General features: G+C 37.5%; 1 protein-coding gene across 6 annotated transcripts in view; it reads left to right on the top strand.

Annotated features, from left to right (window-relative positions):
* CGNL1 (cingulin like 1) overlaps positions 1–15,308 on the top strand; it is a 54,826-nt gene that overhangs the window by 20,510 nt on the left and 19,008 nt on the right. For all 6 annotated transcript variants that reach the window (XM_059858267.1, XM_059858269.1, XM_059858270.1 and 3 more), the window contains one exon: positions 1,020–1,232. In XM_059858267.1, coding sequence (XP_059714250.1) covers positions 1,020–1,232 — 213 coding nt within the window. The remainder of the gene's footprint in view (positions 1–1,019; positions 1,233–15,308) is intronic.

The following is a 15,308-nucleotide window of genomic DNA, read 5'->3' as shown; positions in this document are numbered from 1 at the left end:
TGGTACTGGAAAAACATTCCCTTTGAAGAAGGACTTCAATCTGAATGGAAAAGTGAGGGAAGAGTCAGAAACACTCTTACAGAATGTTGCTGTAAAGGTGATAGTGATCAATTTTTCTGTGTTGTGTGGAGATGGAGTAAGAAATGAGACTTAGCTCCAGAGATTTAAAGAGAGTGTTAGAAAAAGTTTCAGTTAATACTGATAATTAAACAGAGGAAGATGCTGCCTGGGATGGTGGTAGGATCCCTTCCATTGTAGGCTTTCAATGGCAGAGTAGGTGATGTGTGTCAGGAGTGGTTTAGATGTCCTGATCCTCCTTCAGTGCAGGGGAAGCCTGCATTCTCTTTGAAACTATACAATTACTCACAGTTTGAGAAATACCAAATTAGAGAATTCTTGAAGCTGTACATTTTTGATTGTTTCTGTTAATATGTGTTTTTGTATGCATCTGTAGTCTTCAGATTCACTGACTCTCCAGTTCCTTCCCAGAGATTTGTAGTGGGGAAATGACTTCTAGGGTTACCCTGGTGGGAGGAGGAAGAGTATGAAGACATGGCCTTGGTTAGGAAGCCCTTGTTTTGTCTTCAGCACTTGAAGAAGCAACTTTATTTATTCTTTCCAGCAGAAAAGAAAGCAAAGGATTATCACTGAGTTTGTTTCTCTTGCACCTAGGGGAAAATGCTTTATCTTTGTTCTTATTTATCTCATTGCTAGTGAAAGCACAAGGTAGGAGTGACTCCTGCATTATTTCCAGATGGCATAACATACACCATTAAAATCTTTTGATAGTTTGGCGGCATCAGATATGTTGACCTATTATATAAAACATCAGCTATATGTTGTACTTCTAATAATACTAGGGTTGAGCAAATTTTCAGCTTACTATAAAAGCTGTAAAAAATATGTCAGTCCCATGAAACAAAGTTGTCCTTGGGGAGCTTAAGTGCTTTCTGTGAGGCATAAACAGAGCATCGACAGGGGCTATTTGACACACAGCTGTGTTTAATTTTGGGCTTTAGGAGCTGATGCAAATGAAGCAGGATCTGCAAGAAGTATTGATAGCAAAAGATCAACAAGAAGAGATTTTGAGAAAGAGAGAGAGAGAGCTCACAGCTTTGAAAGGAGCACTTAAAGAAGAGGTATCCAGCCATGACACAGAGATGGACAAACTTAAAGAGCAACACGATAAAGAATTGCTGGATCTACGCCAGAGCCTGGAGAAAGCAACAGAGGTACGTAAGTGCTAGCAATTGCCTCTGCAGGGGAAGATTCCACCTCTCTCAGATGCTGTAAACCACTTACTCTTATTTTCTTAGCAAAATAGGCAAAAATTTAGGCCAGGAGATTCTTGGCTGCTGTGATTAAGTTTTATTTCATACACGTCTCATGTATGAGACGTGTCTCATTGTTTGTCACAGCTGAAGTTGTGGTCCTTTCTTCAAGCACTTACTTACTGCATTTGCTTAATTGCAAACTTTGAGGGAGAATAGATGGGAGTATAGTGCAGAGAACCATTTGCTTGTCCTGGGTTAAAGAGAGTCACCAAAACCTTGAGGATGCCCTTGAAGAGCACCAGTGTGCTTTGCCAGTCATACTGTTGAGATAATTTCTAGCAATTCTCTGCAGTTCTTTGCAGCCCACTGTTCCTACATTCAGCTTCTTGTGTCATATCCTGTTCCCTGGCTGCATTGTTCCACCTTGCCCATTCAAATTCTCAATATCAGTGCAGGGTTTTGTGTTTTATTTTGTCCTTTTCATTTATTGAACTTATGCTTGTTTACTGAATAGTCAAAGGAATGTGAGCACAAGAAAACAGCAGGGATTTGGGTGTTTTGAATCAGACAGGAAGAAAACAGAACTGAAGGAATTGCCTCTTCCAGCATCTGCAGGAAGTCTTTGTGAGAGGGAGAACAGGAACAGTTTCAGATGTGTGTATTTATTATTGTTTTCCAAAAGATGTCCTTTTGTGAAATTTTCTTTGTAGAGACAGCAGGTAGGAACATACTGAAAGATTTTTTTGGTATGAGGACAATTCTCTGAAAATTTTGAGCATTCTTTTTACTGTGACAGCTTTTTGTGTCTTTTCTGTACTCCCTCATTTCTCAAATGTTTGAGAATATTACTGCAGGCAAACCAGGCTTCACCAATATGTCAGAACTGTAGGCCCAGTTTTATGCTTAGAGATATCCATGCTAATTTATGTCTGTTACCTACACTGGTCTTAGGTGGGTTGTAGTTATCCTGCTGGTTGTAACACAGAACTGGGAGAAAATTAAGCTTGAAGCTGGAAAGAAGTTTCCAGAGCTTTATATGCTCTATGGGCAATGTAGTAGCTCATGTGGAAGATGCTGAATAGGTATTGTATGAAATTCTGACAAAAGATTATATCCTTTTAAAGGTTTGTTTTAAATGTGCAGTCTTCTTCAGAGGTTAGAAAATTTTATAAGTGCTAGTTTGTTTATGCAGCCTAGGACTTGTACTTGAGGTTGTTCAGCTTTGGTTGAATGTGTTGTTTCTCTTTGTTTTACATCATCATGAAGATATTTGACTTGTCTGAGCTGCATGAACTGAATTAGTTTTTTTCTTTGAGAGAAAAGTAGAACATTTAAATTATCATTTTTTATTACACAGTAATCGTAGTGACAGCTCAACCTCAATGAACCATCTTTTCAAAGTTAGTGCCTGGTAATTTACTGTATTTCAATTATGGAGCTGTAATTACGACTGACAAGAAATGAAAGAGCAGTCTGTTTGGCATAACAATAACACAGTCTGGGAAACGGCTCTATGACTGGGTTGCTGTGGCTTAGAGATATTTATAAATAGCATTTATTTACTTGCATGACATAGTCCATCTAATGGTAAATTTAATAAGAGGTACAAAAGTGAAATTTACGTGTTTAATGTTGGTCTAAGTACCTGTTCAATTTCCATTTGAGTTGAATTTTTTGTTTATTTGAAGTAAAACTTTTAACATGTTTAATTGGAAGGTGATGTTTTCTTTCATTTTTGTTTTTTTTTTTAATTTTGCTGGTATTTGTACTCAATGATTTCTTGAAGCACAGCATTATCTTTATGCTTGCTGGCTGAGATTTGTTGTTGAATTTGATATATCATTTATCAGTAGAGTATAACCATTCTCTGCAGGAAGTTTCCTGACTGATCTGCTGTGATCTTATATATATATTGTTCATTATTTGGTTAATAATTAATCTGAAATACCCAGGAAACATAAACAATTGAAGCTACTTGGCCTGCTAATTTTATTTTTTTTTAATATATTAGTGCAAGCTGGAAAAATTCATACCTGATGGCAGGACACAAGAAACCTACATCAAAGATTAGTGGGAAGGGCCATTCTGTTGTATTTGATGAGAAAAACAGGAGTGTAAATGCTGTAATAGTGGTTTGTCATACAAAAAAATGTGGATAGGGATGTTTGATAGATCAGGTTGTGTCAGGACCTCTATGTTCAAGAGTGTTTGTACTTATGTTGCTTCTAAATCATCCAGATTGGTACAATGAATAAAGGTGTTTTGTGATGAATAGGCTGTTAAGGAAGTTTTAGCATGGAGAAAGGAAGTAGTTTTTATGCCAGTGTTAAATCAACAGAATTTTCATCTGCTGGAGGTGTCAGATAGGTTGGCAAGTAATGTGCAGTGCATTTAGTCTGTGTGAATGCCACATAGATCTGTTTGCAAATAATGTTAGAAACATTCTCAAGGTTATCTGATAGAAGAACAGAGCAGGGTTGATTGTCATTATGATTCTGTTCTCATGCTCGTTAACATGGTGCTAGTTTGGTTTTTTTGTTGTCATTATCTGGTTTTTATTGTTGTCATTATCTGGTTTCTGTTTTTTTTTAATAGGGAATTTGAAATAAAGTCACAAATATTAAGATATTATTTTTCTTTGCTAGAGTTTACCTTTTTAACTTATTTTTGTGTTATGTCTTTTGCTTGTGGTGGTCTTGAGATGACTGTGACTATTCTTTACTTCATTGCTTGTTTGTTGAGACTGAGACCAGACTGTTTCCATTTAATTATAGAAGAAGTTTTGTTCTTCCATGACATACCTTTGTGGGATAATAATGACCTTTAATTTAATAATAAGTTGAAAAATTAATGTCTTTCTGATTAAGAACAGATTTATTCATAACTGCAAGTGCTAGAACAGAAATTAATATGAATTCTACTCCAGTTTTAATGTCACAGAAAAATTTCTGTTATTTTATCTGACTCTACAACACAACAGTCCAGGATTGTACTATTTAACCATGAGTGCTCTATCACTGTAGATGAAGTGCCAGTGTTTCAGTAAAATTAGGAAAAAGCTTTTGGAATGTAATGCTGCAGGTAAAAGGTTCTAGCACATTGCAGCTAATACTGTGCTAATTCCACTGAAATTGTATCAGCTCAGGAGGGCAGTTGCAAACTGCACAGTACTTCAAATTTGCATCTGTATTTAGAGAAGCTAGCTGAACAGATGATGCTGTTCAGAAAAAGCTGTAATCATCACGTTAGGAAGAGGCTTATCTAAGCCTGACCTTGACTGATTTATTTGGCATGTCATATGTCTGACCTTGTTCTCAGAATGATAATACAGACACTCAGAGTTTAGAGCTGATTAATTTATCAAGGCATTTAAGAATGCAATGAAGCTGGTGATCACGTTACCATTAACACATGTGTGCGTTATGTATGATTATGTTATAATTAAAGAGAAGGAATTTTACCAGACCAAATGCAGGAACAGCAAAAGACAGTGGTTACCTTCTGCACATTTTATGAACTAAAATGGTCCTCCTTTAAGATAAGAAAAAATTCTAAATCTTGGGTGTTATACATGAGGAGAAGCTTTGGGTTTGGGTTTTTCCCATCTTGTTAATTTAGGTGAATCTAGCACAAACTGTAAAGAACTTTGAAATGAAAAGTAACTATTGAATCTTTTTCTACTTAACCTGATTATATGATGTGTCTTCCTCAAAGCTAATAAAAATCTCCCATGTAGAGCAGAAACTTGCTTAAGCATTCCAAATGAGATATACTCTGTATGCCTTTTTTAATAGAAATGGTTTGGAATTATTTGAAATGTAAAATGAAACATAACTAAATTAGCTTATTCTGAGAACCTGTTTTGGAATAATACTGTACAGTGAACAGTGGTTAGCCGAGTTACTCAGGGAAAAGTGAAGGTTTAAGTGTGGAGCATTGCAAAACCACTTTGGTACTTTAAGTGATTTAATGTAACTGTAAAATCATATATATATCTGAAGAAAACCCAATGCCTTGTTTCAAGCTGAGGTGAAATCTCGGGGCTATAATGAATCATGCTAAAAACCTGTGGTCTTGATAGCAGTAAAAGAAACAAATAATATAATAGGAATTACTTGGGCATGGAAACATCATTATGCACTCTTATCCATACATCCATAACTCATCTGAATCTGCATCCTGAATGATGTGTCTGAGGCTGGTATGTTCACCTCAAGCAAGATACATAACAATTGAAAAAGCTTTAGAGAAGGTAATCTAGGATTTGAAATGCCACTGGTGGGTATTTTCTTTCCTCTGCCTGCCTGAGGCAGCTTTTGTCATGTTGAAATAACACTTTGTTGTTTCAGTTCTAGAAGCTGGTTGGTAACTGGTTGGGTCTAAACCGTGTACAGACTCAAATGCTGGAATGAGTGGTCCAAGTCAATGGACCAATGTTTCATCTTTCATGACCTAACCCCTCTCCCTCTTTCATTTTCTGCCCTCTTTTACCAGCCTTCTAAAAGCCTGGTGAGATTCTGATTGATTTTCACTGTGGTACAAACACAGATGGGGTGGGGGAAAGAGAGGGAGGGCACGCAGACAGAAGTGATGGTGGAAGGAAAGCTGCAGACACTCCTTAAATAGGTATTGTTATTGGAAACACCTATTTTAGAACTGTGTATGAGGAAGACAGATTGCATTTGCTTTGTCCAACATGTCTGTTCTGTGTGTGGAAAGGAGGTTGGTAATAGCATTGTGCATGTTTTCAGGACCCATTTAATGCAGTACCAAACAAATTATAGCATATTAGTGTTGTCAACGAGAATATAAAATGTGCCTCTAAAGCACTCTGAATACGTAAGCTGATGACTGTGTCTTTAAGTTCCACCTCCTCCAGTCCTTCATTTCCTTGCAGTTTACTCCTTCATTTATTTGGTGGATACATGTGTGGGTTTGGGTGCAGACAGTAGCATGGAACTACAGCTAGTGAGTTTTATACTGTAGGTAGAGTCAAGAAAGCCTCTCAGCAAAATTGTCCTGCGAAGTTCTGTTTGAGTTGGATTGGACCACATCTATAGGATAATAAGAATCCTGTTTATCTGGAATGGTCATTTAACTATTGTGGCCCTTCCTCTGCTAGGACTATTTCAGTAAGTCTGGGTTGGGAGGGGGAGTTGTTTGTGTGATTTTTCATTTTCTTTGTTTCTGAAGCTTTGCTAGAGCTTGTACAGTCAGTTACTTCTTTTTTGCCATCAGGAGAATCTCTAATCCTTGTTAGCAGAAGCCAGTTTATGTATTCAGGTGATTTTTCTGTGACAGTGTAAGTTTGTTTGTGTATGTATGGGAAGTATTTGACTCTGTCAAACAGGAGGGAACAACGTGAACACAGGTTAGTTAATATTTTACTCCAGTCTATCCAACAACTTCTGACCTTCAAAAGACTGTTAGCATAAGCCATCTGAGTATGTCATGATACATAGCCAGGGGGATAACATGACTTTGATGCAGGTACTGGTTAAGAGGTTAATACTTTCCTGGCCCTGGATTTTATAACTTATATAAATGTTAGGTCATGGCTTAATTGGAAAATTTTGTTTAATATGCTCTGTGTAAAAGAGGGCTGTATTCTCAGTCTTCAAATGTAGGTATGTAAATCTTTCATTACATCTCATAAATGAAAATCTAAATATTTTTGGAAGTAATATTTAAGACATGGTACCATTTCAAGCAGTGAAAATGACCTTTTAAGAAAACAAACCTTTTCTCTAAGCTGTCACCAGTGAATTTTTAAGGAGTTATAGAGTGGCTCTAGCTGGAATGAAATGAGAGACCAGTCCAACTCGCTTGTTAATTTGTGCACTTGCTTACTGAATAATCTCTTGAAGTACAGCAGAGAATTTAAGCCGGTTGCAGTGTACCTTGCAAAGAGAGGGAAAAAAGTCACTGACCCTTTTAATAGGTAACTAATAATAGTTAACTTCCAAAGGCATAGCCATGTGTTAAAGTTGTCTAGGCCTCAGTTTGAGATTATGGGAAGAATTATTATAATCCATGTCAGGTAGAAAAAGAGTAAGTACAGCCATTGAGGCTTTTTTTTCAGAAGTTTTATTGGTTTTGTTGTTACCTTTTTTTGGGCAGTAGGTAGGATGAGTTGGGTGAGTTGGTAGCCTAACACTCCTTTTGTAAGGAATTTTGGTACTCCTTTTGTAGAGATACGAGATTTAATTATCCATGCTATTCTATGGTTACACTATTATTCATCCTAAGGCTTCCAACTGCTTTAAGAAATAGTGTCTGGGGTTAGAAGAATTGCCTAAAGGTAAACAGTGGGTAAAAATGCCAGAACTACAAGCAGAGGTACAAGCAGAAATAAAGACCTGTTATTTGCATCCATGAGCTTTGAAAACTAGATGACTGTAGCTGAATAATACTGATTTCAGAAGCTCCCTTTACAGAAGAGCTAATAATGATTACAATTAAAGAGTTGTCCCTACGTGGAGACTCACTGTCTTTGTCCTTTTTTTTCCCTCGGTGTCAGTCTTTGGGTGTAGAATGGTTTGGGAATTTTTCTTTCTTTGGAAATCACCTGCATGTTACCTAAGGAAATCAGTGTCTAGTTTTATTTAAACTATTTTGTTTATATACAAAATGAAGAGGAAAAGGCAATAGAAAAATATTTGATATGTCCATCACTGCTACACCCTCTGAATCATCTGAGGGAGCTGGGTAGATATGAATCCTTGAAGTCACGTGAAACTTCTTACATGTAGTTCAAGAAGTTAAACTAGTCCAGCATCAACCTAAAAAGGTGGCCCATGAGTCTTCCAAGCTGGTTTCAACAGCCAGTATCTTGTTACCTGAGGTGTTCTATACCAGGAACAGAATGAAGTGAGCAGCAACACCATTTCCCTTTTTCAGAAGATACTGCAAGATTATCTTGTCATTTACTTAAATTGCACAATTATGAGTATGAAAAAAATATTTGAAAATCTGTTACTTCCATTGAAAAGCTCCAGTTTGTGCCCCAGCTCATTTTGAATGGAGATTTGTTCTTCAGGTATGGCTGTTAAAGAACAAACAGTTAATTGGTTGAAACAATTTTCACAGAATAACAGAATCAATTAGGTTGGAAAAGGCCTCTGAGGTTGAATTCACCCTATGGCTGAACACCACAACGTCAGCTGCACCATGGCACCAAGTGCCACATCCAGTCTTTCCTTAAACACCTTCAGGGATGGTGACTCCGCTCCCTGGGCAGCCTGTTCCAGTGTCTAATCACGATGGCTGAGAAGAAATTCTTTCTAAAGTCAAACCTAAACCTCCCCTGGTGCAGCATGAGGTCACGTCCTCCTGTCCTGTCACTGTTCCCTGGGAGAAGGGACCGACCCCCACCTGGCTGCACCCTCCTGGCAGGGAGTTGTAGAGTGATAAGGTCACCCCTGAGCCTTCTCTGCTCCAGGCTGAGCCCCCAGCGCCCTCAGCCACTCCTCATCAGCTTTATGGTCCAGACCCTTCCCCAGCTCTGCTGCTCTTCTCTTTACCTGCTTCAGCCCCTCAATGTCCTTCCTGGACTGGAGAGCCCAGAACTGGACATGCAATTCCTGATATGCAGTTGAACTGGATTCTGAAAAGAAATGTAAAGGTTTTTAGAAGAATTTGCTGACTTTTGCCTGATCAACGTTGGATTTAGCCAAAATGTAAGGATTCTAATACATGGCAAATGAGATACTTAATTTCCATACTCTTAAGGTCTTCCTTTATTTTGTAAAAGGAGTCTAAGGATCCCATGTTGTGTAGTCACTGCCAAAGGGGAGTTTCACCAGCTAAAACACTGAAGTCAGCCAAAACTATTTTTTAATGATCAGTTACACAACCTCTCTCATGTCTTTGCCAATGTTGAGGGTGTGGTAAAAAAAAGGTGTGGAGCCACAAAATATTTTCTGCATTCCTATCCAAAAGTATTTTTTTCTGTATTCAGGTTGAAACTGAATATTTCATTTGCATCTCAAGGACCTTGATGGGTCTTCTGTCCAGTTTCTTTGGGTTTACACAATAATGAGTGGTGGGAAAGATTTTGATGCCTTTTATACTATCTGTTCACTGCTTGCAACAAAGTTCAGAGTAGAATACTGTATAAATATATTTGCTTTACTGAGGTTTCTGCAAAAAAGGAGTTGGAACAATATTTATTGTTTTATTTTAACTTCTAAGTTAAAATTACTAAATGTAATATGTTTAAAAATACTTCTGGACACATATATAACTATATACAAGGACACAAACCCAAGCTTTATTAGATTAATTTCTTGTTAGGCAAAATGCCTGAAAGGAGCAGGATGAAAGGTGAGGGACATGTATTTTACTGCTGGTGTTTCCTTATGTTCCATAGGCCTAGAGCTGAAAACCAAATGCCACATGCATATAAACTCCAGCAGCTGTGACTGTGTGGCTCAGATAAGCAGATCTGTTCTAGGTAAAACTTTATAGATCAGGTGTACGTGCCAAATCAAACAATACACACACATATATATGTATGTAAATATATGTGTGCTCACTTTCTTCTCATCTGCTAGGAGTTAAATGGAGCTTGTACATACTATTAAAAACATCTTCTGGAGGAAGAATTATAGTCATATTTTCACTGATTTTTAATTCCTTTTCTCAACATTCCTTTTCCCTGCCATCTTCTAAGTAATGTTATTCCTTGAATTAAATACAGGAATGTAAGAGGTAGAAAGATCAGTGTTGAGAGGATCCTTTAGTTGTGCATGTCCAAACTAAGCTACCTAGGTTAACATTGTTAGTCATTACAAAGTCCTTGATATATTCAGGGTACAATTTTTGCTCACTTTAGTTGCAACTGTGCACTCAAATCTATGTAAACCAAGCCCCAGTGTCTCAAACACCAGGGAAGTTAAGGAGCATGTAGTTATTGATGCTCTGGAAAGATTTGGCTAATTGACTTGCCTCAGGAGGTCTTTGGCAGAGACAACAACAGACTCCAGATTCTCTAGGGTTGGTTTTCGGTACCTTAGCTGTGAAACTGTCCTTTCTCTTTATTGCTTCACTCATTTCTGCTGTTAACTCTTAACTTCTCCAGCTAATTGACTAATCCTTTGAGCTTCAGTATTAAAATGTATGAGAACTATTAAAAAGTCAATGGTATTGAACACTATGGATTATATTCTGCCATGTATGATCTATTTTTGTGGTCAGAAAGAGATTTTTTTCAGTGAATCTTTCTTTTAGGATTTGATAATTTGTTTTATTTGGTTTGTGTCCACTGCTGGACTAATAAGTAAAGTTACTGCATGTGTACTGTGGCACAGTGACAACATCAGAATGCAGAAGCTTATCTTCAGTCAGTCACAGAGGACTTTGTATTGTGGGAACTCCTGTACAACTGTGTTTTCATTCTTCTAGACGAGCTTCTTTTTCTTTATTCTTAGCTTTTTCCAGAAATTCGCAACTCATTTCCAGCTCCTTTTCCCTGATCTCTGTAGCTTAATGTTGCTGATAAGGCTTTGGTAGTCTTAATCAGGAGTTTAAACATGATGAAATTTGAGAAAGTATAATAGAATATTCAGTGGATTCAAAGGTAATGAATAAGAAGGTGATATGAGTGTGGTTAAGAAGTCTTCGAATGATGTGGTTATTAAGAGAAAGGTATTGCTCCTTCAGAGATTGAGGAGATTAATATCTGAATGTAAAACACTACAAATGTAGGGACTAGAAGGCACTGAATGCCCTGGAAGACAGAGCAAGGACAGGCAGATTGAACTGAAAGACAAAACAAATGCAAGTAAATAAGCATAATAAGCAAAATGCTATTGGGTATTTATTAATATAAATATAATTCTGTAATACAATGCATTAAATAGTAACAGTAAGAAGTTGGTTTACTAAAACATGCTGCCACAACTAGTAAGTGGGACTAAAAAGAAATAAACATTTTCTATATCATAGGGAAGAAACTGCAAAATTGGGATTCACATATGTTAATTTTAAGATCCAAAAGAACCCACTTTAATTTTTGATAAAATTGGCCCTCTCTCTTCCTGTTTTTTTGAGGGGCTTGAGGTTTTGCAGAGGTGTTTTGGTTTTTGTTTTTTTTTTTTTCCTTTGTATGGCAAATATGTCTGAATATAGAGTATTTCATTCCAGGTTTTGTTGACAAGAATCTTGTTTAACCAGTTTTGTCTGTTTTGTGCTCTGTATGTTTATGTGCATAATCTCCTTTAAACTTTCTGAAGAGACTGATCCACAATTCTTTGAAATGAAGTTCTTATATTAACAATGTCTGTTAATGTTTTATATTCAACTTAAATTATTACTTTGTGACCTTTACCTAGTTCTGTTACCATGGGTTAAATGATATAAACTTAGTTAAAATAATTGCCAAAACTTTTCCAACATCCCCAAATAAATAAATGTAAAGGATTTATGAATGGGCACCAACAGGAGTCATTAATTGATGTCATGTCATTAAGCCTTGAGGACCATGAGTTAACTCACACTGTTTATGTGCAGCACCATTACAAACAAGTCACCTGTGCACTGAGGGAAATGGATCCACAGCACACCCTCTCCCTGTCTGGCTTTTCCCCCCTTGTACTTATTACCCCTTCAGTGTTCAGTTTTCCTTCTTTCACCCTCATCACTCTAACCCATTCATTGAATGCTTTTGCAAACAGCTGTCAACTCCTTTTTTTGAGTGTGTAAGCCAGTCCCTGAATTTTCAGTGAAAATATGCATCCCTGCTCAGGTAGGCAGAACCCCAGAGATTACCCCTGGCTGTTGGCAGATACTGTAGGACAGTTTAAACTGTCCTCGTTGTTGCCACTTTGAGTTTTAACTCTGAAGCACAGCAATTGCCATTCAGACTTTATCAACATACAGAGTAATTTCACTGTCATTTCAATGCAGTGGTTTTCATATCTTTTACTTCCATGTTTTGTTAGGGAAATTCTTTGCAGAGTATAGTGAGCCATCCCTAATGCCAATGTTGAATTGTACCTGTGGTCTGTACGTGGTGATGTGCCTGCTAGCTCTCTGGGGCTGCAGGAGCACCCTGCCTGTGTGCAGGGGTTCCACTGGCAAAGGACACAGCAAGCCCTTTGTGCGTCAGCAGTGGCCCTGGATGGTTTGATAGCTGCTGGCCTGAACTTTATGTAAGTGTTCAATATATGGACAGGGATCTCTCTCCACCAGGTTCTCCCTAATGGTGCTGCTACAGGGACTGTCAGAGCTGCATTTCAGTGCTTGTATGCTTTGTGTATGCTCTCCAGTGATCCCCAGGCTTTTTGCTGTCATGTTCATGTGTCTTCCCAAGAGCAGGCCTGGAGGGAAGGTAGAAGGTAATGTGGGGTGCCAGAGAGGACTAACAATGGAGAATAGGGGGCAAGAGCTGTGGAGACTTTTGATACTTGAACTTTCTGTGGTAATATGCTATAGGATATGGCATACGTTGCCAAAAGCTCTTATAATCCAGAAATTTAATTTGTGCCAGTGAAGAAGCTCTGCATGAAATTCTCAGTGCTCTAGGGAAAAATGATATAAGCTTTTTACTGTCTAAACCCAGCTGTGTAATTTGACTCTTGGAGAAATGATGCTATGTGTGCTTTTTCTTATACAAGAAACATCTAAACTGTATTTGTATGGCTTGACTTTGTTTAAATTTCACTATCAAATTGAAGATAATTTTGGATTGTTTTGTCTAGTGTCCTCCTGAACAATATCCTCAGGGTGAGCTTCCATGCTTAATGTGTGTAGTACTGTCCTGTAGGGTAAACTGATAAGATAGATACTCCTGTGTTTCTTTTCAGTCTTGTCTGAAACAACTTGAAAAGATGTTGAAACAATGTGTACAGTGAAACCACGTTGTGAAGAAAATTCCTTGTACTCTGCCTTGTACTCTGATTATAAGTAAGAAAAGTGTTCACTCTCCAACTCCAATACAGTGCAGCTCTCCATAAATACCAAGAGAGTTTTCTACCATCTTGTAAAAGTATGTGTGTGTGAAAGAAAGGAATTTTGTCCTTAACTTGTTAGAGAATTTGCTTTGGCAGGTGTAACCTTCGTAATGATCCAAGGTCATTAGAGACCCGTGAAGATCTGCTGGCTAAGTGCTGGTCAATCAGCTGGAACTTTAGCAAGGTTTTATTTATATATCCAATTTATTTCCAAGATTTCGATTTAGGTTAATAAAGACAATACTTGCAACTGACTCTTTATGCTTCTCTACATTTTACATGTCTTCACGTAACTTCTTGCTAACTTACTGAAATATATAGTGAAAAAGGAGAGCAAATAATAGTTTAGTTTAATGTTAGTGTCTGTATCATAAGATACATACTACACAAAGCAGGCTGGAGCAAATCTCTAGATATGATAGCATCAGTGTAATCTGAACTTAATTTTGAACTCTGAGGTTAAATAATATATATAGAGAGATATTACTTCTGTATTTATTTATGTGTATGGATCTCTGGGGGGGTTGTTGGGTTGTTTGCTTTTGTGCATGTGTGCATCCACTTTTAAGTACATACTGTTTCCTGTGTTGGGAAAGTAGAGCAAACCATGGTTGATGTAGTGGAATCTCCAGGTCTGATGTGGGTCTACTGCAGTCCTCTCTTACTGTGCAGCCCCATGTAGGCAGTTGGAAGAAAAAGAACAGACAAATCAACATTCCTTTCCCTGAACTCCCCAGCGTGCCTCAGCTGCTTTCACTCAGCTCCAGAAAGGAGAAATGAGACTAAAAGGAGCCACTGGTGGAGTGCTTGCTAATTAGTAAAACTTTGCTGCTTGCAGAAAGCAAAAATTAAAGGAATATATAAATGCTATTGAAATTCCAGTACGTGAAAACTTAAAGCATCGACAGTTTTATTTCAGAGCTTTTAACTAGTCATGTGTTTAGAAGAACAAGTTTTTTCAGGATTTTCAAAAGACCAGAACTTGTCAGCCTGCTTATGCTGCCAGTTTTTGTATAATAAGTTCATTGACCCTGTAGACAGTCTGAGTGTTTTCTGAGTTACTGCTTTATCTAATTTGCATGATTTTAAAGCTGCTGCTTGCTAGAAAACAGTCTAGTGAGGGCATTCTTTGTAAACACCCTTTTATATAACTTTGCTTTTTCCTTTTGGGTAAGGAGAGGGGAAGATCAGGAGCGACAATCAAAAATAGTGTAAATGAAAGGTGATTTTCATGCTTTCAAAAAGTATTTCACAAAATAGTTTCTGAGTAGTTTGATAGGATTACTTTTATTCCCACCCAGATAAACACAATTTCATGTGCAAAAAATGTTGTGCTTCAGTAATGAATGTGTAATTACTTATTGTTACCAGATAATGTAGAGGCCAATGGTATAAAAGGATTTGAGAAGGATTAGAGAAATTAATGGATGATACATTCATGGAAGAAAACCAGTGAGAGCTGGGAGTGTATAATGATGAATGGCTTGCCTCATAGTTGTTCTTCCTTTTTTTGCCTGTAAGCATCAGCCATGGCCATGAGAGAGAATCCTGGTCTAGATTGATTCCTATGTTTGTTCTGATGTTCTTGCTGTTGTTTGAGGTCTTGGTGTAGAAGACAGCAGGGCTGCACTTGGGAACCAGATCTTTGTACAGAGTATTGTTTTGTATCAGTCCCTGAATGCCCAGAAACAAGAACTACCCATTATATCCTGGGTTCTTTTATGTTCTTTGGAGGGGATTCTAAATGAAAAGTCAGTGAAGAGCAAAGATGAAATCCTTCCTTCTCTTTACAGAATTAAATGTTTGAGTGCATACTTGGTCTGTGTTACAAGAGTATATAGATAGTAAAACAGTGTAGACAGATACTTCCACTCTTGGTAAATGGTAGGGTGTTTTAGAGGGTAAGTGGTAACGTGATGATTAGCTCTGAAAAGTAACATGCTGCAGCCAGCTGCCTTGCAAAAAAAAGTCAAAAATCCAGTGCCTCAAGTTGTGATGCATTGGTCATTATTATAATTTGTGTTTGTGCTATGTATTGATTTGAGTTTCTGAAAAAAAAAAGTGTGTATTTTTGAATACA

This window comes from Haemorhous mexicanus, chromosome 13 (assembly GCF_027477595.1).
Source record: "Haemorhous mexicanus isolate bHaeMex1 chromosome 13, bHaeMex1.pri, whole genome shotgun sequence".
In the NCBI taxonomy this organism is placed as follows: Eukaryota; Metazoa; Chordata; class Aves; order Passeriformes; family Fringillidae; genus Haemorhous; species Haemorhous mexicanus.
The sequence above is the reverse complement of the archived record's forward strand: the minus strand, read 5'-3'. Positions and strand labels throughout refer to the sequence as shown.